The sequence below is a fragment of the Panonychus citri genome, unplaced genomic scaffold, assembly GCF_014898815.1.
Source record: "Panonychus citri isolate SS breed McGregor unplaced genomic scaffold, ASM1489881v1 Contig00138, whole genome shotgun sequence".
Lineage (NCBI taxonomy): Eukaryota > Metazoa > Arthropoda > Arachnida > Trombidiformes > Tetranychidae > Panonychus > Panonychus citri.
In genome coordinates this window covers 4,054,795-4,078,659 of record NW_026515543.1, presented here as the reverse complement: position 1 = coordinate 4,078,659, position 23,865 = coordinate 4,054,795, and the positions used below count along the sequence as shown (strand labels likewise).

The following is a 23,865-nucleotide window of genomic DNA, read 5'->3' as shown; positions in this document are numbered from 1 at the left end:
ATTTCGATTTATCAAGAAAAAGATTCGATTGAAATCGATTAATAATCGCTCATCTCTTAAACTTTAATTAAATTCACATTTAAATCAACGTTGATTTATTATCATAGTTAATTAAAACAGTAAAAATTAACATAATGGGAATATAAACAAAGCTAAACAATTACAGCTGAAGATAAATTGTTATCTAGATGATGATGGAAACAATAGGAAACAGTAGTTTTATTTTCATCGACAATTCAGTTAACTTGATTAAATTGTTTCGATATTTTAATTGCTCGACAATAATTAACAATGACAGGTATAAGAATCTTAATTATATGTGCTTCAATTGTTACTACTTCAATTTGTGCTCCAACATTGGATGACGATCTGAGCGATTCAATTAAAATAACCTTTGGTATTGACGGGAATCCTCAAGGTGATGATGGCTCACTTTCTAATTCAGATGATGATTCGGGTATTGGTCGGCTTTTCTCCGGGCTTGGAATAGATATGAGTGCTAATGGTGAATTGGGTTCTGGTTTGGGATTAAATAAAGAGGAAAAAACTAAACAAACGAGAGAGCAAACAGAAAGTGAAGATGATACGGAGGAAGAAGCGGAAGAAGAAACGGAAGATGAGGCAGAAGAAGACGTCGATTCTGAAGATTCTGATTCGTACTCCGAAGAATCTAAAAGTTCGAGTTCCAACTCTGAAGATTCTGAAGATGAGGATGAAGAAGATGAAGAAGATGAAGAAGATGAAGATGGCAACATAATAGAAAATACCCTGAAAATGGTTAACAAAGGGGCAACTTCAGGTTTGGATCGTGCTGATGGTCGCGGATTCGTGGATAAAGTAACTGGATTATTAGATTTTGGTTCTGCTTCAGATTCAAAATCATCTGAAAAAAGTAAATCGAACCAAAGTTCAAGAAAAGGAACAAAAAGTGCAAGTGAATCATATTCTTCATATGATAGTGATAATGGCGATCAATCAAGTGCTGATGATACAACATTCGGACTTAAGTCCACTCTCGATTACGGGATGGGAACTGGTAAAAGTTTTGCAAGCAGATTAGGAGGTTTGTTTGAAGCATTTGGAAATGGTTTTGGGACATCGTCTTCGGACTCAGATGATGTGTCGAGCTCACGTTCGGATTCAGATTCTCAACAGACTGAAAGGTTTTCATCAAGTAAATCGTCACAAAGAGGTAGAAACTCTGAGAGCAACGATGAACAAATCAATGATTATTCTGATAGTGATTCTTATCAATCAAATGATCAAAGAAATCGAAAACATTCAATAAATAGCATCGCCAATAGTTTAGGACAAATAGTTAATTCGTTTGGATTAGGATCGTTCGGTTCCGATTCAAGGTCGGTATCTAATTCAGGAAGTGCGTTAAATACCGGAAGCAATGATTCAACCAGTAGAGGAAAATCATCTTATTCGAGTAGCTCAGCTTCTTCTTCAGCCTCATCGGCTTCAAATTCTAATTCAGGTAATTCGATGAACGAACTTACCTCACAGTCAGGTCAGAGTATGACTTCAGGTTCAAGTTCGGTATCTAATTCAAAAGATGCATCAAGCATAGGATCAAATACCGGAAGTAAGGATTCGAAAAGTGCGTTAGAAAATTCTTCCTCATCATCCGCATCGGCAGGTTCGTCCTCATCTGCTTCAAATCAGAAAATGAACAATAAAAATTATCCAAATTCGAACTCAGGCTATTCAATGAACGGAGTTACTTCAAGTGCAAGTTCAAATTCAGTAAATTCAATGAGTGAATCACCTTCGCAATCGGGACAAAGTACGACCTCAGGTTCGAGTAGATCCTCGTCATCTAATAAAAATCAAGGATCAACAAATAAAATCAGACAGGAAATGCAAACAGTTCAGCATCATCATCATCATCCATAAATTCATCAAATTCAAATTCAAATTCAAGCTCAAGTTCATCTTCAACCACCGATTCCAGAGCTCAGAGTAATCGTATTGACCAAAACACTAACGATCCCAATGGTCAAGGAGGATTTTTACAAAAATTAACTTCCAACATTGGATCAGCTATAAACCCTAATGGACAGGGACTCGAAGTCAAAATGGACATTGGGCTTCCAGATATGACACAAATGAACCAAATGAATCCATTTAATTGATAAAAAATCGAAACAACAATCAAAATAAAAACAAATTTCAATTGATCAAAACATTGAATGAAAACGAAAAAAACTCCAACAAAATAAACTAATTTAAATTGAAAGAAAACAAATCAGTTGATAATCAAACCAATAGATCGAGCTAAAGGTTCAATCTTTAAGCAATTAACAAGAGAATCAAATCACGAAAAACAATTTAAATGACTCGAAAAAACTCAAATAAATCAAATGATGAATGAAAAAAAACTACGAGGAAAAAAAGACCAAACAAAAATGAAGGAAACAATTAACTCCCTAATTGTCCTTTGTCCTTTAATCAAGAGAAACCCTTTCATGACAATCAGTCAAATGAAAGGTGAAGAGTAGATGACGATGAAACCGATGAACATGATGAACATGATGAAAGAGGAAGAAACTGAATGAAAAAACGAGAAAGAAAGTAAATTAACAGGAAAACAAATGGAAAAGAAAAAAAAAAGATACGATTAATTTTCCACTAGATGGCAGTGGAATAAATGGAAATGAGGTCACACAGAATTTTGAATTTCTGTTTACAAGATTATCGTTAATACAACAATTGTTTTGTTTTATTCTGATTTTATTTTATTTTTCCAATTAATCTTATTACCTGTTATTGTTGAAATTGTTTACATCTTAATTGTTACCTCGTCACCTTCAATCATTTATCATCGTATCATAATTGTTACCTAATTACCTTGGACATTAAATTTTATGTAATTTATTTTCTTCTTCTCTATCAATCTCTCAATCTTTCTCACTTTCACACACTCTCTCTTTAATATCTCTCTCTCTCTTTCTCTCTCTTTCTCTCTGTGAATTTCTCTCCAAAAATTCAATATCTATTTTAATTATTTGTTAATCACTTACAACCAAAAATCTAACCTCAACCAACAATCTAATTAAACCAGTGAGAAGAGAATCAATTGAACATCAACCGATTTGTAAACCAATCGTTAATCCTGTGAGCCTCAACATAGTTTCATATTTACGTATCACCGATTACCTAATATAATTTTGGTGAATTATGATTTAATTAATCAATGGTTCCCCTTTGATCATCATCTCTATTCCATCATCATTGTATTTTTTTTTCTGATTATCAGATACAGTTAGATGTCTCTCTATGAGTAGCCTTTGTAGCTAATTTTTTCTCTTTCTCCCTTTATGTCTACAAAAGTAGTTGCCATTTTGGTTTGACTTTTTTTTCTATTCTTTTTCTGTCTCTTTCTATTTTTTTTTCTCTCTCTTTCTTTCTCTGTGTTTTAATCTCTTTGCCTTAACAAAAATTGAATTCTAATAATTGAACTTTCATCTTGATTGGTGGTGAAAGCAAACACAACAACAGAAAAGCTCATAAAATAATAATATTAATTGTTACCAGATTCAATCATCCTACTAATTGTTAATCACTTTTGCTCTCCCTTTTGTGCTTCTTTCTCATCTTCTCATCTTCTAATCAACAATAACATCATCTCTATATTGTGTCATCATCATAAACATTTAATCAACATCTTCATTTCTTTATCCTGGTTATACTTAAATCGTTGTTACTCATAACTGTTAACTTGTTGACTGTTAATTGTATCAATTTATTATTATTATTATATAATTAGTAATACCACAATCAACTATTAATAGTCACACTAGATATATATAATTAAATTAATTTGTTAAATTAAGGTGTATTACCGAGGAGAGAAATAAGATAATCAAACGAGAGAGTGAAAAAAGAGAGAGAAAATTTAAATAGAAAGAAAAAAAAGAAATTCTAAAAAAAGAATTCAAGCCGGACCAGTTTTCTTTTTCTTCTCTTACTGTAACTCTTTCTTTCTGCCTGTCGTTTCCCTCTCTTTCTCTTTCTCTCTCTCTCTCTCATCTTCAATCTTCTCTGTCTTCACCGAATTACCAAAGGTTAAGCCATTGATTGTGTATCATATTCGTTAAAGGTAAGCAACCAGTTTTTTTGTTTTTTTCTTTTCTCTTTCACGATGTTGTTGTTGTTGATTTTCGTTGGTTATTGTATCCAAAATATGTAACCCTCTCTTTCCTCAGAGATCTTTGATTCTCTTTCTTCCTCCTTCTTTCTTTTTTTTTATTCTTTTTTTTCATGATCATGATCATTATCACATTCATATTATGACTCTAATCTAACCCAATACATTGGAATAATTAAATTCTGTTTAGTTGTAACCTCTAATTCATTTAGAATGGAGTATAATGAACAACCCAATATCTTTTTCGCTTCTCTTTCATTTTTTTTCTCTCTGTTTCAATGTTACATTCAGGGAGTAACATACATATGAAAGAGATTATCTGTAACTGTCTTTTCGACTCTTTCTCTCTCTTTCTCTCTCTCTCTCTTTTTCTTCTTCTCTTGTTCTGTCTACACAATTTACCTGTGTATGTATTCATATGTGTGTCTATGTGTTTATGTGTCTATCAATTTGTCTCTTTCAATTTCTCTTTCTCTTTATGGGGAAAGAAGAAAAAATATTCGAGGCCATCCTGATATCACAGCATTTACCTTGTATAAAGGTAACATGTAAACATATATAACATGGAGAGAATCAGATGAAGAGATGATAGGATGAGAAGGGAGAGAGAGAGAGATTAAAAGACACAGGAATAAGACACACAACGAAAGTGATAGAGAGTGAGAGAGAGGTTTGTTGTTGCTACAGTTAAAGAGTCGAAAGAAAGAGAAAAAGAAAGAGAAGATTGAAAGATAAGAAGATGATAAGGATAGTTATGCACCTCTCTCTCTCTCTCTCTCTTCTTTCTCTCTCTGTAATATAACTACCATGCAAACATTGAATTTTATTTCTCATGACGATCATCATTCTCAACATTAATGTCCTTGCTTTCAATCAGGTTTTTTATTCACCTTCTTTCCTTAATTAATCTCACTCTTCGATTATCTATGATACAGAATGATGATGACCTTCTCCCTCTCCCCCTTCTCTATCTCTCTCTATCTCTTTCTGTTGTATTCCAATTCTTGATTGAATTACAATTTCCAGTGATTTATAAATCTAAATGTCTCTCTGTTGATTGGTTATAGATTGTTGATGTTGTTTTCTTGTGGATGTTGATTATTTTACGTTGATTTGTTGTTTACGTACGTTTCTTGATTGTATAAATTGTATATCCTCTTTTTTTATGTACACAAATTGTTTCTATGGGAAATTTTCATACATGAGATAGTGATAGTTACCCAATTAATTGATAATAATCAAAACAATAACAATAATTATTAATTATTTCTCTTCAACTAATTGAAAGTCAAACATGATTTTAATCACGAAGAGGTTAACGATGGTGAGAATTATAATCAATGAGGAAATCGACGATAAAATTAATCATCTTTGTAATTTTCTCTCTCTCTCTCTCTCACTCACTCGCTCACTATTTCTGCTTATGCAATAATAAGAATCAGAATATTATTTCAATTCTTGTGTAACTTTAGTTAATTTAATCAATCCGATTGAAACCAAATTAAATTCATTCATTTCTCATCGTGATTATCATCGTGACAGATTCACTTAGCCATGAACTGATTGAGTTATTGATTAATTGACGTTAATTATCAATCTTAAGTTGAACCAACAAAAAATTTTAAACAATTAAAACTTTTAACCAAAAATTTGATATAAAAATTTATATTTACCGCCACAGAGAGAGGGAGAGATTATAATTAATGATTGTGATTATTTGATTTGATTAATGTCAATCCAAATTATAATGTTAGTTGATAGTTGATGATAATAATCAGTTGGGATTATTAGTAATTATAATCAGAACCTTGATTAGAGTTTTTCATATTTGATGTTGTGTTAATTGTTATGATACTTTACATTTTTATGAAAAACACTTGAGAATCTAAATTGTGGATGATTAACTAACCATTTTTCCTACTCATTAATTGTCAAGTTAATTAACTACCTTACACTGTGCAATTTGATTGAACAATTAACTAACACGTTTGAATTTAAAACAATAACAACAACTCGTCAATACAAATAGTCAATTGGTAAGTCTTGTTAATTGTAATTTTCTGCTGGTTAATGTTCAATAATCAACCATTTTTTTTTCTTGATTGCTGATTGATTGTGTCGTTAATTTATCTTCCTCTCTCATCAATTATCTTCATTCTTCTAATTTTCTCTGTCTTTTTCTCTGTCTTTTCACATATAAATACACTTTGTTGATTGTTACAATAATATCATCTCACTATTATTATCATTTATTGTTGATGTGTATAAATATACTTACTATTTTCAGGCAACTGTAGTTAATTTTAATCATTGATAGTTTTTTTTACCTTGTTGATTACCGTTAACTTTTTGATTCATCTTTTTGATTATCATCATCTTGTGTTTTCAATCATCATCCTCCTCCGCTTTTATCATCCTAATGATCCGTTTTAATTAAGATATAATATCAAGACACAAGAGGTAACATGAAGTCAAGTGTATACAGAATATTAGTAAACATTTATTGTCACCATAATTTGATTGAATCGATTGATTATCCTGAATAACCAATTGATTAATCATAATTCATGATGAATAAAATGATTATAATGAACAGTTAAAAGGTGTGGATAATTATTTACACAGTAATTAGTTGACAACAATTGATTTTTACTTAATTGTTGAAGATTAAAATTTTTTCCCTTCTAAAAAGTTCTAGTCTTTGGCTATCATCTTGATTATTGTTAACGATTTAACCATGATAATGATGAAGATGATGAAGATGAAGATGATGATACATATCAACTGTTATACTTGTAGATGTGGATGATGATGAAGAAGCTTTTGCCGAAAAGAATTGCGAAAATTTCGAAAAGAACTATGGTCTGGTAGGAAGAAGAAGATGGGGATGAGGATGCTGATGGAAAGATGAGGATGATAATGATGATGATAAAGAAAGAGAAACTAAGCATTTCAATATTCTACTCACTTTCCTTTTATGGAAAGGATAAGTTGGCTCAACATCAACAAAAATCGTACTCATCATCTTCATCGTCTTACTTAATCTCTTACTTTTTCTCTTTCTTTTCTCACCATCATCACGATCATCAACTCTCTCACTCTCTCTTTCATACTCATTAAATGTCTCTCTCATCCAGTTTATGTTTCATCAACATCAACATCAAATTGAAGATTAATAGTTGAGATTAATTGACAACAATATTTGATAATCAGAAACGATCATTGATTAAACTTTTTTTACTTTATCAATGAAGACCAAGGAAGTGAATCTTTTACTAAGGTCGTTTATTGATTTCTATCAATATTTGATTTGTTATTGTTTTCTATGATGTTGACGATTAGAGACAAATTTGGGTGAGAGTCCATTTAGTTTTAGTTGTTAATGATAATTGTCAATGTTAATTTATTAACTGTTACCGTTTTGTTAAAATATCGGTCAACATTTAACATTGGACAGGTTAATTCATTTGCAGCTATTCAAGTCTTTAAATCATCATTTTCAAAGTTTAAAGATGAAGATGAATCTTTAAGGTGATTTATGTTTCTTTCAAATTTTCAATGTTTTCTCATCATCATCACCAGAGGCGGGTTAGTGACTTTCTCTCTTTCTCTCTCTCTCTTTCTTTCTTTCTCTTCCTTGGCACGGGTTTGATTATATCTTTCATCATCTTCCTGTTCTTCCTCTTCTTATCCACATACAGATAGACCGAGTGTGTATGTGAGAGAGAGAGAGAGAGAGAGAGAGAGAGAGAGAGAGAGAGAGAGAGAGAGAGAGAGTCAAGTAAGAAAGTGAAAAGGTCAGAGAGAAATAGAGGAAAGATGATAAACATAAATATTAAGAAGATGTTGAGAAGGAGTGATGTTAATATGCTCTCTGGACTCGTGTGGCCTTCATCCTCATCCTCATCCTGATCATCTTCCTTGTCTTATCCTCTTTGTCCTTAGACCAAGTCTTTAAGACTAATAGATGATCAATGGGAGAGAGACAATGATGATAATGATGATAAAAGTGATACACATATGTCATTAGATAAGATGCTCTCTCCATCATTATGATCACTTCACATTTTTTGCATCATAAAACTGATGCAAAAGAAAAAACAAGAGAATATGAGCCAAAGGAGGGAGCTGAGAGAGAGAGATTCACATCTTTGCTCCATCATCTAAGACTTTCTTTTTATCTGTGATTCTCCTCCTTTTCTACTTCGTCCCGTTATCCACGCGTTCCAATGTTCGCGTGCTTCTTTAAATTCCTTCATCTTCCTCACCCCTTTTACTTAACATTCTCATCGACGTCTCGCGTCTCAGAGTTTATCTTCATGCTTGAAAAGTCTCTCTCTTATCATCCTCATCATCTCCATCATCCCTTTTGTTCAACTGATCCTTTTGTTTCCTCTTTTACAGTTAAAGTTACATAAAACTTGCACATTTTCAGTTTTAACTTGTCTTAGCTTCTCTCAATCTGTTTATACATCATCTTCATCATTATCATATCTTCAACGATGATTTCTGAAAGAAAAAGAAAGCAAACTTTTCCTCTCTCTCTCTCTCTCTCTCTCTCTCTCTCTCTGCATCTTTATCATCATTTACCTTGGAGTCTATTACCTACTTTAACCTTGCTTTCCAACATCTTATAATCATTTTTGGTTAATCGCCTGAAGGCAAATCAATCTGTTTATCATCATCAGTTAATAGTAAACAAAAAATTTAAGGGATTTTCATTATTTTCGAGTTCGCATCTCTCTCTCTCTCTTCTTTCTCTCTCATCAGAAGACGATAATGATGCTAATTAATAATGAAAATTTTACTTTTGAAATTTAAAGTGAAATTGTAACAACATGTAATGAGTGAACTCGTTTGATGATGTTTTTTGCTTTCAAATCAGATGATAATTATAATTGTGACTTTGTTGATGATCGTCATCTAATTTGATATCATTATCACTGATTAAATTGAAATTAAATACTAAGATCGTCATGATGATCGATACAAGATGAAGATAATTATAATGATGATGCTATTGAAAACCTAATACTGAATGAACATCATCATGATCAAGCTGACCAATGACATTATTATGATGATGATCAGCACCAAAGTTAACAGATTAACCTAAACAATTTCAATGGATCAAGTCAATAATAATAATAAATAACTGTTACAATTAAATATGACGTAAGTTTGTATTGGTTACAAACATAAATAGTTTTCAAACAATCTATTTATTTACAATTGTTCATTTTTTTTATTAATATTATTGATGATGATTCTTGTAGCCGATACTTTCCCATGATAATCAACGAGTATCAATAATCATCTTTCCAATGATCTAATAATTGGAATGAAAATAAGCCATTGGATTGTTTGATTAGTTGATTGTGTGAAAATAACGTAAATCAAAGTTCCCAATGATTCAGAATCAGATGAATGATAAACAAGAACGCATGTTATATGTTTCTTTCTGTGTTTCGTTCTTGTTGTTTTTCATGAGTGCAAGAGATGAGGATGAGGGAGAGAGAGAGAGAGAGAGAGATGAAGAAAAGGGAGAAAGAGAGACATTTAATGAGGATGTATAGTTGATGATGTAGATGATGAGGATGAAGATGCTGAGTACGATTCTTGTTGACGCTGAGCCAACTTATCTTAGCCATAAAAGGAAGGTAAGTAAAAGTTTGTAATGCTTGGTCTCTCTTTCTTCATCCTCATCATCTTTATCAACATATTCTTCATCATCTTCTTCTTCCAGACCATGTTGTTTCACTTCTCATAAAGTTTCATGATTATTTTACGAAGTGAAGAAGATTTTTCTTCGCCATCTTCATCCTTCACTTTTCAAATCATCTCCTCTCTCTCTCTCTCTCACATGCATACACTCACTCTCTCGTTCTCTATGAACAGTTGAAGTTTTATTATCATCATTAACTCATTTTACAACAAAGACTCAGGGCCTACATCAATAAATATTAGTAATGATGTTAATTGTTAATTGTATCATCATAATTAAGCTACAAATTATATTCTCAACAATTAAATCTTCCAATATCTTTGATAATCCAACATCGGTTTTCTGTACACGTTTATATTAAAAGATGTTAATTTATCTTGCGAACTCGTGAGCTTATCATCATCATCTCTTTCTTTCTCTTCCTTTTCATCCTCTCTCTCTCTCTCTCTCTCTCTCTCTCTCTCTCTCTCTCTCATAATCATCTTCATCTTTTTCCCATTTCCGTTGTGAATAAGATGCTATTACTATTTGATAAACTCTATGGTGTAAGAGGAAGATGACCTTTCATCTTCCTCTTAAATGCATCCAGAGAGAGAGAGAGAGAGAGAGAGAAGGGGGAGGGAAAGAAAGATGAAAATGAAGGAAGATGAGGATGGAGAAAGAAAAAGTGGAAAAAAGAAAAAAAGAATAAAAAAGAATTCGAATATTAGTCGAAAATTCTCTCAAGACTTTCTTTCTTTTTTTACGTTTTCTTTGGTTCAAAGAAATAAAAGAAGACATTTTTCAGGTAAAAGGTTCTATCGAAAGTCCGTCTCAAAGTCTGACTGGACCGATTGACCTTTCCATTTATTCGAGGATAGATGGTTGTTGTTGATGACGAAGACGATGATGCTTGTTGATAATGATGACCTGAGGTGGTGACCTTTTTTTAACAATCTTCATTGTATTATTATTGACAAACAAGTTTGAGTAAAAATAATCATCTCAAGTCTCCCACAAGTCCCTTTGTTATTTGTTGTTGTTGTTGCTCTGATTGCATATTAAAGGCAAGGCAAAGATGATGATGATGACCAAGAAGATGAAGAAAGAAAGGAAGAGATGAAAAGGCAGATGTTATCAAGAGAGAGAAGAGAGAGATAAAGAAAGAGGAGAGATATGATGAGAAGACGAAGGTGATGAGAAGAGAGAGAGAGAAACAAAATTCAATCACTTTTTCGGGTCAATCTAATTCTAGTAATAAATCATTGTTGTTGTTTTTTTACTTCTCCGTAGATATTTTTTACTGCCTCCTACTTTCAAAGGGTTAAAGTGGCATTTTTATCATCCTCTCCTTATCAGCATCCTTTAGCTCTCCCTCTCCCTCGCTCTCTCTCTCTCTCTAACTTCCTCTTCACCCTCGCCCTCCTACTTCTTACTCTTTACCGTGAGATTGACCTTCCTCTCCCTTGCTTCCTTTACTTATCATCATTCACGGGCTTGGCTTAGATTTTGTTACCGCTGCTGCTTCTGTTATGTCCACTGTCACTTACACAAACGGAATCACCACTGACCAGTGTCCAGTGTGATGACCAAACAGCAGCAGCCAAAAAAAGCCAAGCCCATACATTAAAATTGGGATGTTGTATTATTATGATGATTATTGGGAGTAAGAAAAATATGATGAGTGTGTATTAAGAGTCAACCCCTTTTCTGTTTGTTCATCCCTCTTTGCTTTTCATCATCATCATCCTCCTCCTTATCATCCTCATCATCATTATGATGATCTTACTGCTGCTGCTACCTTCTGGTGATGATGAGTGTTGAGTGTGCACAGTTACTCACTCGACTCACAACTCTCACTTGAAACTTGCATTCAGTATATTTTCAACTTCTCATCAACAATCAACAAAACAACATAAATATAAAATCTTAATCATTAATCTAATTTTGAATTTAACTTTTTTTCTATTTTTTATGTATCATCCATCCAGTTAATTGTGATTGTTAATCATCGCCACACATAAAATATATAATCAAATAATTATTTTACAATGGGACGTAAAAAAATTCAAATCTCTCGGATTACCGATGAACGTAATCGTCAGGTGGGTGTTTTATCCTTAATCCTCTTAATCTTAATCTCTTTCGTATTTCCTTCTAACTCTAACTCTCTCAATCTCTCCTACTCTCTCTCTCTCTCTATGTTGTAATACATGTGTACATCTAAAATAATGATGGTTAAAAACGTAAACAACTACTATTCAGGTCACATTCACAAAACGTAAATTTGGATTGATGAAAAAAGCATATGAATTAAGTGTTCTTTGCGATTGTGAAATCGCACTGATAATTTTCAACAGTACCAATAAATTATTTCAATACGCCAGCACCGATATGGACAAAGTGCTTCTCAAATATACTGAATACAATGAGCCCCATGAAAGCCGAACCAACAGTGATATTGTTGAGGTGAGTGTCCAATAAGTCCGAATCTGTGTATTATCATTATCTCCCTCTCTTCCTTTACCTAACTTCCTCTCTCTCTCACTCATTGCAATCAACGAAAATATCAACATGAAAATGCGATGTGTGTTGTTTGTGTCAATATCAAACATCATCTTGTGACATTTATAATGTTTTTCATCTGAATGTTGATCATCTTTATCCATCATCATCATCATTACCACCATCATGACACCACAATTAATATCATGTTGTTAATTAATCTTCTTCTTCTTCAGACCCTTAACAAAAAGGAACACAAAAACTCCCCCAATGGATGTGACAGTCCCGAACCCGACGACGCTGGTTACACTTTGAACCAAAGGAGTGAAGCAAAATACAATAAACTAAGTGAGGAGTTTGACCTCGTGCTGCAAAGAAACGCAACCCATATCAATGGAAACAGGGTAATTTAAACGATAACAATTAACTTAATTAACTCAAATATATCATCATATTACCTTTTTGCTTTTTACAATCTTCACCTACTTTTCAACCTCTCTCTTTATCCATCTCTCTCTCTCTCTCTCTCCACCCTTGAGACCCACCACCAAATATCAACCTCTCCAATACCTTAAAATGTTATATTTAATTTATATAAATGTTATACTGTTATAATGTTCAATGTCACATCAATGTTTACATTATCATTTATTGTCCTTAAAGTTGGTTAATTGATTAAACAGTTAGCTAATTAGTTAATGATCAATGATGATGATAATTATTTGATTTCATTTGGTTTTGCTTCATCAAGATTAGATTTGTTTTTTCCATTCGCTTATATTTTACTTTTTCTTGCTCGTCCATCAATTGGTTATTGATTAATTTAATTGTGTTAATTTAACATGTTCAAGAGTTGATGATATCATGATTTTAGGATTTCAGGTAAATTGATGATAATGATGATGAAAATGATGATGATGAGCCTAATGAGTCAATTGATTAAAAACGATTGAAATAATTATGATGATTTAAATGAGTTAGTTGAGTCAGTTAATTGTTATGTGATTGTTATACTGTCGTTTGTTACCTTTTATCGTTTCGTCGTTTTCAACGTCAATTGAACGGCCAACGAACTCGAAAACGAACGTTCTTTTGACAGTAAAAGTTGACTGACCTGAAGCACGACGACTACGACGACGATGATAATGACGATACCTGATGATAGTGTAAGTTGAGTGAATTTTGGATTGGCGATGATAAAGAAGCTAAAAAGATGATTAAATTTAACATTCATTCATTCATATATTATCATTATCATCATCTTTCATCTTCATTCCCTCATCATCATCATCATCATGACCTTAATTTAGTTACATACATTTAGCATTTAAACTACTATTCTGTTGGCCTAACGAACCGTTACTATTAAATAATCAACAACAACAACAACAACAACCAACCCAAAATGAGTTAAACAACAAAAATCAAGATAATAAATTACAATTAACTAACCGTTGATTGTTAAACTTTACTGTATTATTGTAATTAATTAGCATCATGATAATCATCCCTATGGTTAATTGTGTCTTAGAATCAATCAAATTCATTTGAATTGTTTTCTTTTGTTTTTCTTTATCATCGTTTTTTTTTACCTTGACTATTTCTGGTTAATTAACTTTTACCCATTAATTGATCAATCAAACATTAACCAATAAATGTAATTACAAATTAAATGAATGATAAAAAAAACTGGTCAACACTTTAAATCTCTTTCTTTCAAAATGATTGCGATAGGATTAGGATTAGGATTAGAATATTAAATTGGCGAAAACGAACATCAGAAATTTTTTTTCTTCGACTTTGTTTTTCTTACTGTAACTTCCAACTCTCCTTCGAATTTGTTTACAAGAAGTTTTTCTCTCTCTCTCTCCCTTTCTCGATTTTCTTTCTCTCCTCTTCTTCCTCCTAATCATCATCATCATCTTCTTCTTCTACATCAGAGAAAGTTGCCAAAAAATGCATTCTTTTTACAAGCGAATCGAAGTGAAGCAAAGCAAACGTTTTCAAATCTTATGTTCCCACGTCCTAATAGCTTAGCGGTCTCTTCCTCCTCCCCCTCTCTTTCTCTCTCTCTCTCTTACTATTTCCTCTCCCTTTCATCATCACCATCTCTTTCATACTCTCATCACCATTATCATCATCTTCATCTTTTCCTCTTTTTCTCTCTCTCTCTTACTTTAATTCCAACAATTCACTCTTTGTACTTTTCTCTCTTCTCCTTTTCTTCATCTCCTCACAATCAACTTTATAACGATAGCGAAGAAAAACTTTTTTACTCAACTAATTTTTATATACCTATGGTACTTATCTCTATCTCTCTGTCTCTCTTACCTATCCCACCCACTTTTCTCTCTTTCTTTTTTTACCTTTTTCTGACCTTTCACCCCTTCGAGGCTCTCTCACTCTCTCGCTTTTCCACAATTAACTTTTATTATAACGATACAACTGAGATTTTGCTTTGCTTTTTTTACCAACTCAAATTTTGGTTCTATCTTTGGTACTTATCTTTGTCTCTCTCTCTCTCTCTCTCTCTCTCTCTCTCTCTTTGTCCATTTTACTCCTTTCATCTACCTCCTACCTTTGACCTCCTCATCGTTTTCCTTGCGACAAACAATCAACCAAAAAAAATGCTAACCTTGAATTGCTGCTTACCTTTGATATCTCACTTTACTTAACTTTTTATGACCTACATTGAATGTCACCAATTATAATCAACACAATTTAATTGCAACTAAAATATACACTAATTGCAATTCTGTATATTACTTTGCAACCCTTTCTTTTTACTTGTTTTACTTAATTGTTACTCGTTATATCCCATCCCTAATCATTATCTCATCTCATCTTTTAACCCTTTTCCAAACAATTTAACCATAATTTATCTCCTTAATCATCCAATTAACTGATTGATTTTTGCTTAATCAACATGATAAACATCACACTTTGCTTTGTAATTATTTGTTTCCATTGATTGAATAATTTTGCTTCTTTAATTTCGACAAAAACAATTTACATTACCATGTCAATTATTTACTATTATTTTTTCCCATTGACCTTTTCCCACCTTCTCATCTTGACCAATCTGCACGAATCACCTTCACCCTCCACGGTCACCAACCATTGAAATCATTGAATTATCCCTGAAAACAATTGCAACCCTCTCTTATTATAAATCATGATCGCGGGAATGTGATCATTTTGTTGTGTTTTTATCATTTGTTGATTGATTGCATTGAATTGAATGAATATCTTATCCTTGATTTAATCCATCGGAAAACGATTACAACTTAATCCAAACCCAACACACACACACACTCACATACACTCACAGTCACAGCCTTCATCATCAAGAATCTCACCAGTGCCAGTTACCGTAGCATTAAACTCATCTCCATATCCAAACCAGGAATCTACTAGTCTACTCCAACCCGCCGAGTTATCGCCTCAGCCCGTCTCACTAAGTCCACGGCCAAGTTCCTCAGGTAAGAAGAAAAATCGAAAAATCGTAAAATTTACTCCACGATTCACATATTCATCTATTCATATAAATGTATTTCCACCATCAAATCCATCAACATAATCCGTGTCTTCAAAATGATCAACAGGATGATGTGAACTTAAATCACTTCTTAATCCATAATTGAATTAACTAATCATGAATAATTAGCTGGAGCAGAAAAAAAATCTCACTAAGTGTTGGATTTAAACACTTAGTATATTTTTTTGCTCACTACACCCACAACCTTATGTGGTCATGTTGTCAGACCAAAGCTCCCTCCTCATCCTCCATCATCATCAACATCATCATCATCATTATTTCAATATTCCCACCGCCATGAAGATACACCATAGTAATAAGTTAAGATATCTTAATCACCCAGTGAAAAAAAAACAGTAGAAATGATCATCTTCATCTTCATCTTCTCGAATGACTTTATTTTAATGTCCACCGGAAATACTTAAATATTTCAACTTCCTCATATATTAGCAGTGAGTCTGTAAAAAAAGTTACTTATGATTTTTCATCATCATTAAGAAGATGAAACTCATTCTCATCTCTAATCATGTTAATCTTGTGACAATAAAAGATGAAACCGGTGATAGAATCAAAATCTTAGAACTAATAACTTCCTTTATCGAACTCGAATGTGAATTAGAGTTCGAAGATGAATAAAAAAAAACAGAAATTCGTTCTCGAAATATTCTCACAATTATTTTCTATCATCTTAATCTACGATTATCATTGAATATCAATTAGCATATCCGGAATGAGTCGAAATCCGATTTGAACGAGCTCACTTTAAAATTACTCTCTCTCTCTCTCTCTCTCTCTCTCTCTCTCTCTCTCTCTCTTATTCCTCCTCCTCATCTTGATCATCACCAACCTTGAATGAAGACATTTTCATAGGAAAGATGATGAAGATTCATGAGGATGATGAAATTTAGGTCAATCCGTAATCTAAAACAATCTTAATCCATATATTGACTTACAATAAAAACGATTCATAGGAAAAACAAAGTAACAGTAAATGAGAAGTTAAACCTTAAACATTGTAATTATTTAACAATGATGATCAACAATTAAAGTTCATTCACTTACTTTTTACACAATTGACTCGATAGATTCATATTACTCTGAATAGTAATTGTAATAATAACAATCGCAGCGTAATTATAATAATACCATTATTATTATCATCATTATGATAATAGTACAAACGAAATGAGAACTCGAGAAAAAGTTAGAACTCAGAACTTGTCTCAAGAAAAAAAAAGGAGGAGGAAAAAAACGATTTCGATTCCTTAAAGACAGTTGATGATGCTTAGAAAAGATGATGAAGATGATGAGGATGATGATGAAAAAATTGGTCTCGTTGTTGTGCAAAGAGGCTGAGCAAATGTTGGTAATTCCGGTTTGATCTCAATTTTCTGACCTCAAAACGTTTTTTTATTCAGGATGGTCAACTTAATACTCCATTCATTACCTTCCTTCATCATCATTTTTTTCATCTTCATCTTCATCACCCACTTCTCCTGTTCTCTTTTTTAGAAAGAGAGAGAGAGAGAAAGAGAGATACATCATCATCATCATCATTATCTTCATCTTCATCTTTATCATCTTATTCTTATTCTTCGCCATCATGTTGATCCCTTTCTGATTTTTCCCTTTCGCTCTAATCTTCATCACCATAACGGGTTCTTCAACCCTCACTTGATCATCATCATGATCATCATCTTAATCTACTCTCACAGAACCTCAATCAGAACTTTTTTTTTCTTCTTCTTCTTTCTTTTGAGAAACTTTTTCTTGTTCATCTTTTTTCTTGGTCAAGCAAATATTAAAATGATAATAATGACCATTGATTATCATCCAAGGTTTGTTTGTCATTCATTATCATCATTTTGTCTTAATCATCATCTTATTCATTGTTATTGTTGTTGTTGTATTTGCAAGGAAATTGTATTTAACTAAATTACAATTCTAATCATCATCATCATGAAAATCTTTTCATGTAACATGTTTGATTTACTCGTTTTCTTTTTTCTTCCATTACTATTATATCTCTCTCATATATAATTTTATCTTCCTCTTCCTCCTTCAACTTGATATTGTTGTAGAAAAAAAAACTAAGTCAAAACTTTTTTTTCTTCTTTAGTAGTTAACTACAACAATCAACTAACCAACTAACCAACAATCAACAACAATCAATAAATTGAGGAAAAGTTTCCAAACAGAAAAGTATTTCCGTAAAAAGTATTAACATGATTTCTTTTAATGTTCATCTGAAACTATTTAATTGTCATTAAAAGTAATTGTTATTAGCATTTATTATCATGATTAATTTTGATTGTTACCATTTAGTTACCTTATAGTTTTAACAACCAAGTGATTTTCTTGTGTTGACTTGTAAATAGTAATCAACAATTAGTAAATTATTTTGACTATATTTTTATATATTTTGTCTTGATTGTAGCAAAAAAGTATCTCTCATTTTGGTTTTAATTGTTAATAATAAATCAATTGGTGAAAATATCATTAGGATGCTGATGATTATAATCATTGTCATTAACAATTATTATCATGACATAGACAAATCAACATATAATTATAAATAATATAAAGATAGTATAATGTTAATGTGTTTAATTTAATTGCTAATTTAGTTTGAGAAACAAATTAACAATCAATGTTGAATAATGTTTCCGTTTTTGGTTAATCATATTTTTAATTGTCTTTGTATTATCATTGTGATTGTTGGTTGATGTTGATGATCAATTGTAAGTTACCCTAAATTAGTGATTAACAATTTACTCATTTTCAGTGTGTCTTTTTTTGCTTCTGTTGGAAAATTTTTTTCATTTTCATTGTTGTTGATTCTTAAACATTGATCATTCAATCAAATTTAATTGTTGGAAAGTTAAAAGTTGACACAGTTAAAGTCCAATCAGATTGTTGTTTTTTTAACTTTATTGTTTCATCTCAATGAATACAATTTGGGTGTCAGACACAGTGTGGGTTGGGCATTTTCGTAGTGGGGTTAATTCATCTTCTCTCTCTCTCTCTCTCTCTCTCTCTCTCTCTCTCTATCATCATTTTTGAATGATGATGATGTTTTCATGATGATAATCACGATAAGAAAGCAAAGTAAAAAGATGAAGCTGATGACGATGATGATGAGGCTGAAAGTAGTGATAGAAAGTTGATTGGCAAGCTTATCCGAGCAAATCCTTTTTTTCATCGTCATCTTCATCTTCATCATCTTCATCATCCTCATCTTTTTTATCTTCATCTTCTTTCTGTTCTTTCACTCTCAATCCTTTTTTCTGCATCTTTTTCTCTTGTTTAGTTTTTCATCATTTCTCTTCATCTCTTTTATCATCTCTGCTAAATGCTAACCTGATGATCTCCTTCATCATCATCATCATCATCTTGGTCTTCATCATTTTGATTATCCTCTTGAAAGTAGGTGAACCATGGTTCTTACCTGTTCAAAGGATAAAGATGATGATAGAGAAGAGTAAAAAACTTAACAGTAAAAGAAGATGATTTTTACTCTATCCTCATTGTAATCACTTGAAAACCTTGTTTAGCATTTTTATCCTCATCTTCATCATCATAGTGATCAAGATGAGGATGAAGATGAATAAAACAAGTAGCAATAGAAAAAAAAATTGTAACAAATGAATTCACTTGATCGTATTTGCTTTTATTGGAATAAAACAATTTATATCTTGATCATATTATGATGATAGTGATGATGATGATCATTTTTTTTTAAATATCATATTCAAGATGATGACGATAACTATGACAATTTAATGATGACATACATATATATGAATCAATGAATCCTTTATCAAATGTGATTACTTTTTGAATCACAATCTATTTCTAGTAACATGATATTGATGATGAAATATTGAGATTGATAATATTTACTATTTTTCCCCCTCTTCCTCATGATGCAATAGGTGCAATGTTAGCTGTGACAAGCGGCTCATCCGGATCGTCAACAAACGGCTACCACCACCGAGCTTGTTCACCCTCTTCACTGTCCGGAGGTTCAAGTTCACCCAATTCAATTGTCTGTATTAAAGGAAGTGTGTCACCCAATCATTTACAACCACCACCTCACCATCATCATCAACACCATCATCATCAGCAACAACAACAACAACAACAACAACAATCAACAATTAATACAAACAACAGCACCAATAATAATAGTAATAATCATCATTTAACCAATCATCATAATCATCATCATCACAACAACAACAACAACAATCATCATCACAATAATAATAATCATCATCATCACAATAATCAACATTCACCAATCCCATCACCAACACCACCCACCCCAACAACAGGAGGACAGTCCAACAATTCAATCAATTCATCTCGAGGCAATATACGAGTTGTCATACCCAATACTCATGTTGCTATGGTACACACTGTATATTCATATTTAAATATATGCATACCCACCACCCACTTTTTGTTGATTATTATGATTTATTTTGTTTACCTGTGCAAATGATTACAATGAATACCTTGACTGTGACCCACAACTCCCACCCGAGACTATTAAGCTTTTCCTTTCTGTCTACCTCTGTCTATTTTCACTTTCTCACTCTTTGTAAAATATTATTTCTCATCATCACCCTCTCCCTCTCCCTCTCCATCTCCCTCTCTCCATTATTACTATTCAGGTTTACCTTGCATTTATTTCATTGCTTGAAGACCTTGAGGAAGAAAAAACCTTGCCTTGAAGACCTTTACTTTTCTCTTCCATTTTTTTTTCATCAGCTTCTTTATCATCTTCTTCCTCCTCCTCCCTCCTCTCTCATCTCTCTTTCTCTTCCTATTTTCTCCCCCCTTTCTAATGATATGATGATATATCGATGTTTCCTATTTCTTATTCATATTTGACATACTTTTCAAAACTTATGGTCATTATTACAACTTTCAAATTCTGATTAATAATTTTTTCTTCATCTCTTTCTCATCACCCTGTAGACATCACGTAACGGTACACTGCTTAACTCAGCAATTTCAGCCACAGCAACGGCAATGTCGGCTTACTCGTCCTCCATTTCATCCTATGGTTCCAGTAAGTGGTCATCATCATCATCATCATCATCATTACCATGAAATATGTTTAATGATGATGAAGTTGTTGTTGTTATTATTATTACAATAATAATATTTATCCATTTATCATGTTGATTAATTTTGTTTTTCCTTTTCTTTTCCGGTTCCTTTATCTTTTTTTTTTGTTTCTTCGTCTTAATTGTTGACAATTTATATAGATGACTTTCAATTAAATTCAGAAATGGGCCTTTCGTCGTTCAATTCATCGGGTTTACTTCAAAATTGGCCACATCAAAATCAATTGTCCTCAAGTATAAACCATGGAAGGTGAGACTTAAACCTCTAGACTGCATTATAATTATGTACCTTTACCTGTGGTTAGTGTGTGTTGTTATTATCATGATAATATTAATCATTGCATGTTATTGTTATTATTGATGATTGATTATAATATAACTAATCGACAGTTAGTAATAAATATTGAAACTAAATGGAATACAATCAAGAGAAGAAGAAAAAAAAATCGAAGGTAAAAAACATCAAGGAAGACGAAGGTGATGATGATGATGATGAAAACCTTCAATATACATTTGATTATATTCATTGAGTATAATAACCTTGATCAAGGAAGAAAACAAAACAAGAACTAAATTGTTAATACAATTTACAAAGTTAATCTTTATGTTGGAAATTATTGAGAAAACAATCAGTTAATTCCCAGCGATTAACTTGATAAATATTGTTATTTACCTTTTTTTTTTGATTGTTACAATTAGATTTGATTTTTCATTTAGCAATAATGAGACAAAAAATCAAAACAACAAAAATAACAACAATTGACCAATGAATTGATTAACCCAAATGTTAAATTCTGGTATTTAATTGTAAACAATTTACCAAGCAAAAGGTTAATTGTCATTATCTAATTTTGAATAGTAAAATTATTTGGTATTTTTTATATCTTAACCTGGTTAACCTTCAATTGTACTAATTAGCTAATGTCAATTAATTTGGAAATTGTTGAATGGAAAACTGATTTAATTACTGAATTAACTTAATTTCTTTTTATTTTTTTTTCTTTTCTTCCACAGTCCTCCAAGTACGAGTGTAAATCCACCCGTTAGCACTGTTAGTACCCCACCACCATCAACCTCACCCTCATCAGTTAAAGTTAAAAGTGAACCAATATCTCCACCGCGGGATCTTTCCCACCAAGGTCATCCAGTTTCGGGTAACCTTGGACCCTCATCAAACACACCAAGCCATTTATCACCCGGACATCCACCGTTAACACCGTCACCTGATCCATCCTGCAGCTCAGATTATGAAGGACCGATTCAGAAAAGATTGAGAGTGCCCAATGATACTAGTAATTGGCAGTGATTTCAATTAATTAATTGCACAACATGATCATCAACTTCCTGTTTCGTTCGCATCCTCCTTGTATCTCCTCTCCCTCCTCTCTCTCTCTCTCTCTCTCTCTCTCTCTCTCTCTCTCTCCATCTCTCGACTGTACTACTTGCTGTTTCGTCTGTGAAATCAAATCAAGAGATAAATACAATGTGTTGTACTTTGAAAAGAAAAACAAAAAAAAACCTTAAACAAAAAGAGACTATTACCACAAATTCAATTCGTTAAGCTTAATTATTGTCAAACTAATAACTAATTGTGAAAAAATGATAATTATTATTATTATATATATGATCAGTAATCAACAGAGTCAATCAAAAAATCACAAAAAAAGGGTAAAAATGTAAATCACTTTTACTTCACAATAAACAATCACAATCTCATCAAGTGAATCATATTTTTATGCATATCTATTGATGAATGTAAATTAGAAATGATCAACTAATTGTTGTTGATTGTTTTTACTTTCTTTTTTTACTTAATCTCTTTCACCTTCATCTTTATTATCATTATCGCCCAACAGATTGACTTTTACCGTTTCGCTTGTTGCCCGTTAACCCTCAATGAGTATACATGATTTGGATGAATGAAATGTTAGATGATGATGAAAATTAAATAAGAAGAAAAAAAGATGAAGATCAAGAGATGATCTGAATTAGGTTAATAAGATGGTGAGGAGAGAAAGCGTCCATTTAATGGAGATGATAAGAAAATCTCTCTCTCTCTCTCTCTCTTTCATATTCCTTTAGTATCTTCATCCTCATCTTCATCTTCTTGATAAGCACCTTGACCTTTTCCAGTAAAAGGTTGTTGTCCGATTTTTGCTATTAAACATCAACAACCGGCCTACTGACCTGGAGAAATGAAAGAGAGAAAGAGAGAGACCTCCTCTCTCTTTCATCCTCATCCTCATCCACACTCTCATCATCATCATCATCACCATGATCATCTTATTCAGTTTGGTTTCTCTCGTTCCGATTCAAATGACATGAAAAAATTGTATTACTAAAGTAGTGGGTAGATGTTGTTGTAGATGATGATGATGATGCCTGGCTCTCTCTCTCTCTCTCTCTCTCTCTCTCTCTCTCTCTTTTGAAAGTTAACTGACCTTTCTTTTACTCACTCGCTCACTGGGTCTTTCATTGATGCTATTCAGGGTTAACTGACCTTACAGATACAAGAAACAATAAAATTCAACAAGTGATGAGGATGATTAAGAAATGCAACTAAACTTGATTCTAATTTTTTCAGCCTCAAACCATTTTGTGGGAACATCATTTTCGGTTCATCATCATCATGACCAACATAATATTATATTGTTGATCTTGATCTTATATCTCAGGTCGATCGTCGGAGGAAAAGTGAAGTGGCCTCAACAAGTTTAACTATTAACAGGGCGTCGGTATAAAGGGCAAACCTTTTAACCCTCTCAAGTAGATTAACTTATCCAAAATCGTTTTCGAAATCATGATAATCATCATGATGAACATG

At 32.3% G+C, this 23,865-nt stretch overlaps 2 protein-coding genes across 6 annotated transcripts; both read left to right on the top strand.

Annotated features, from left to right (window-relative positions):
• The first annotated feature begins 182 nt into the window (after positions 1 to 182).
• LOC128393677 (dentin sialophosphoprotein-like) lies at positions 183 to 2,192 on the top strand. Its single transcript, XM_053353877.1, has one exon. It carries the CDS (start codon positions 292 to 294, stop codon positions 1,900 to 1,902), a length of 1,611 nt encoding a protein of 536 aa, XP_053209852.1. The 5' UTR covers positions 183 to 291; the 3' UTR covers positions 1,903 to 2,192.
• A 505-nt stretch (positions 2,193 to 2,697) lies between these two features.
• LOC128393678 (myocyte-specific enhancer factor 2A-like) lies at positions 2,698 to 22,766 on the top strand. 5 transcript variants are annotated; one of them, XM_053353881.1, is made up of 9 exons: positions 2,698 to 2,875; positions 11,852 to 11,965; positions 12,126 to 12,329; positions 12,602 to 12,769; positions 15,697 to 15,847; positions 19,839 to 20,317; positions 20,890 to 20,983; positions 21,183 to 21,291; positions 22,056 to 22,766. In XM_053353881.1, exons 2-9 carry the CDS (start codon positions 11,912 to 11,914, stop codon positions 22,345 to 22,347), a joined length of 1,551 nt encoding a protein of 516 aa, XP_053209856.1. In that variant the 5' UTR covers positions 2,698 to 2,875; positions 11,852 to 11,911; the 3' UTR covers positions 22,348 to 22,766. The 5 variants fall into 5 exon arrangements, with proteins under 5 accessions (XP_053209856.1, XP_053209858.1, XP_053209853.1 ...); XM_053353883.1 differs by lacking the exon at positions 2,698 to 2,875 and adding an exon at positions 2,882 to 4,108 and having other exon boundaries at positions 21,183 to 21,341; positions 22,056 to 22,194; XM_053353878.1 differs by lacking the exon at positions 2,698 to 2,875 and adding an exon at positions 2,887 to 4,108.
• Positions 22,767 to 23,865: the final 1,099 nt, after the last annotated feature.

Excerpts from the sequence above, each read along its gene's own strand:
- LOC128393677 (XM_053353877.1), top strand. The coding sequence starts at position 292 with ATGACAGGTATAAGAATCTTAATTATATGTGCTTCAATTGTTACTACT.
- LOC128393678 (XM_053353881.1), top strand. The coding sequence starts at position 11,912 with ATGGGACGTAAAAAAATTCAAATCTCTCGGATTACCGATGAACGTAAT. Across the intron at positions 12,770-15,696 it reads CCCATATCAATGGAAACAGG|TCACAGCCTTCATCATCAAG; the intron begins GTAATTTAAACG and ends ATACACTCACAG. Across the intron at positions 21,292-22,055 it reads TCAAGTATAAACCATGGAAG|TCCTCCAAGTACGAGTGTAA; the intron begins GTGAGACTTAAA and ends TTTCTTCCACAG.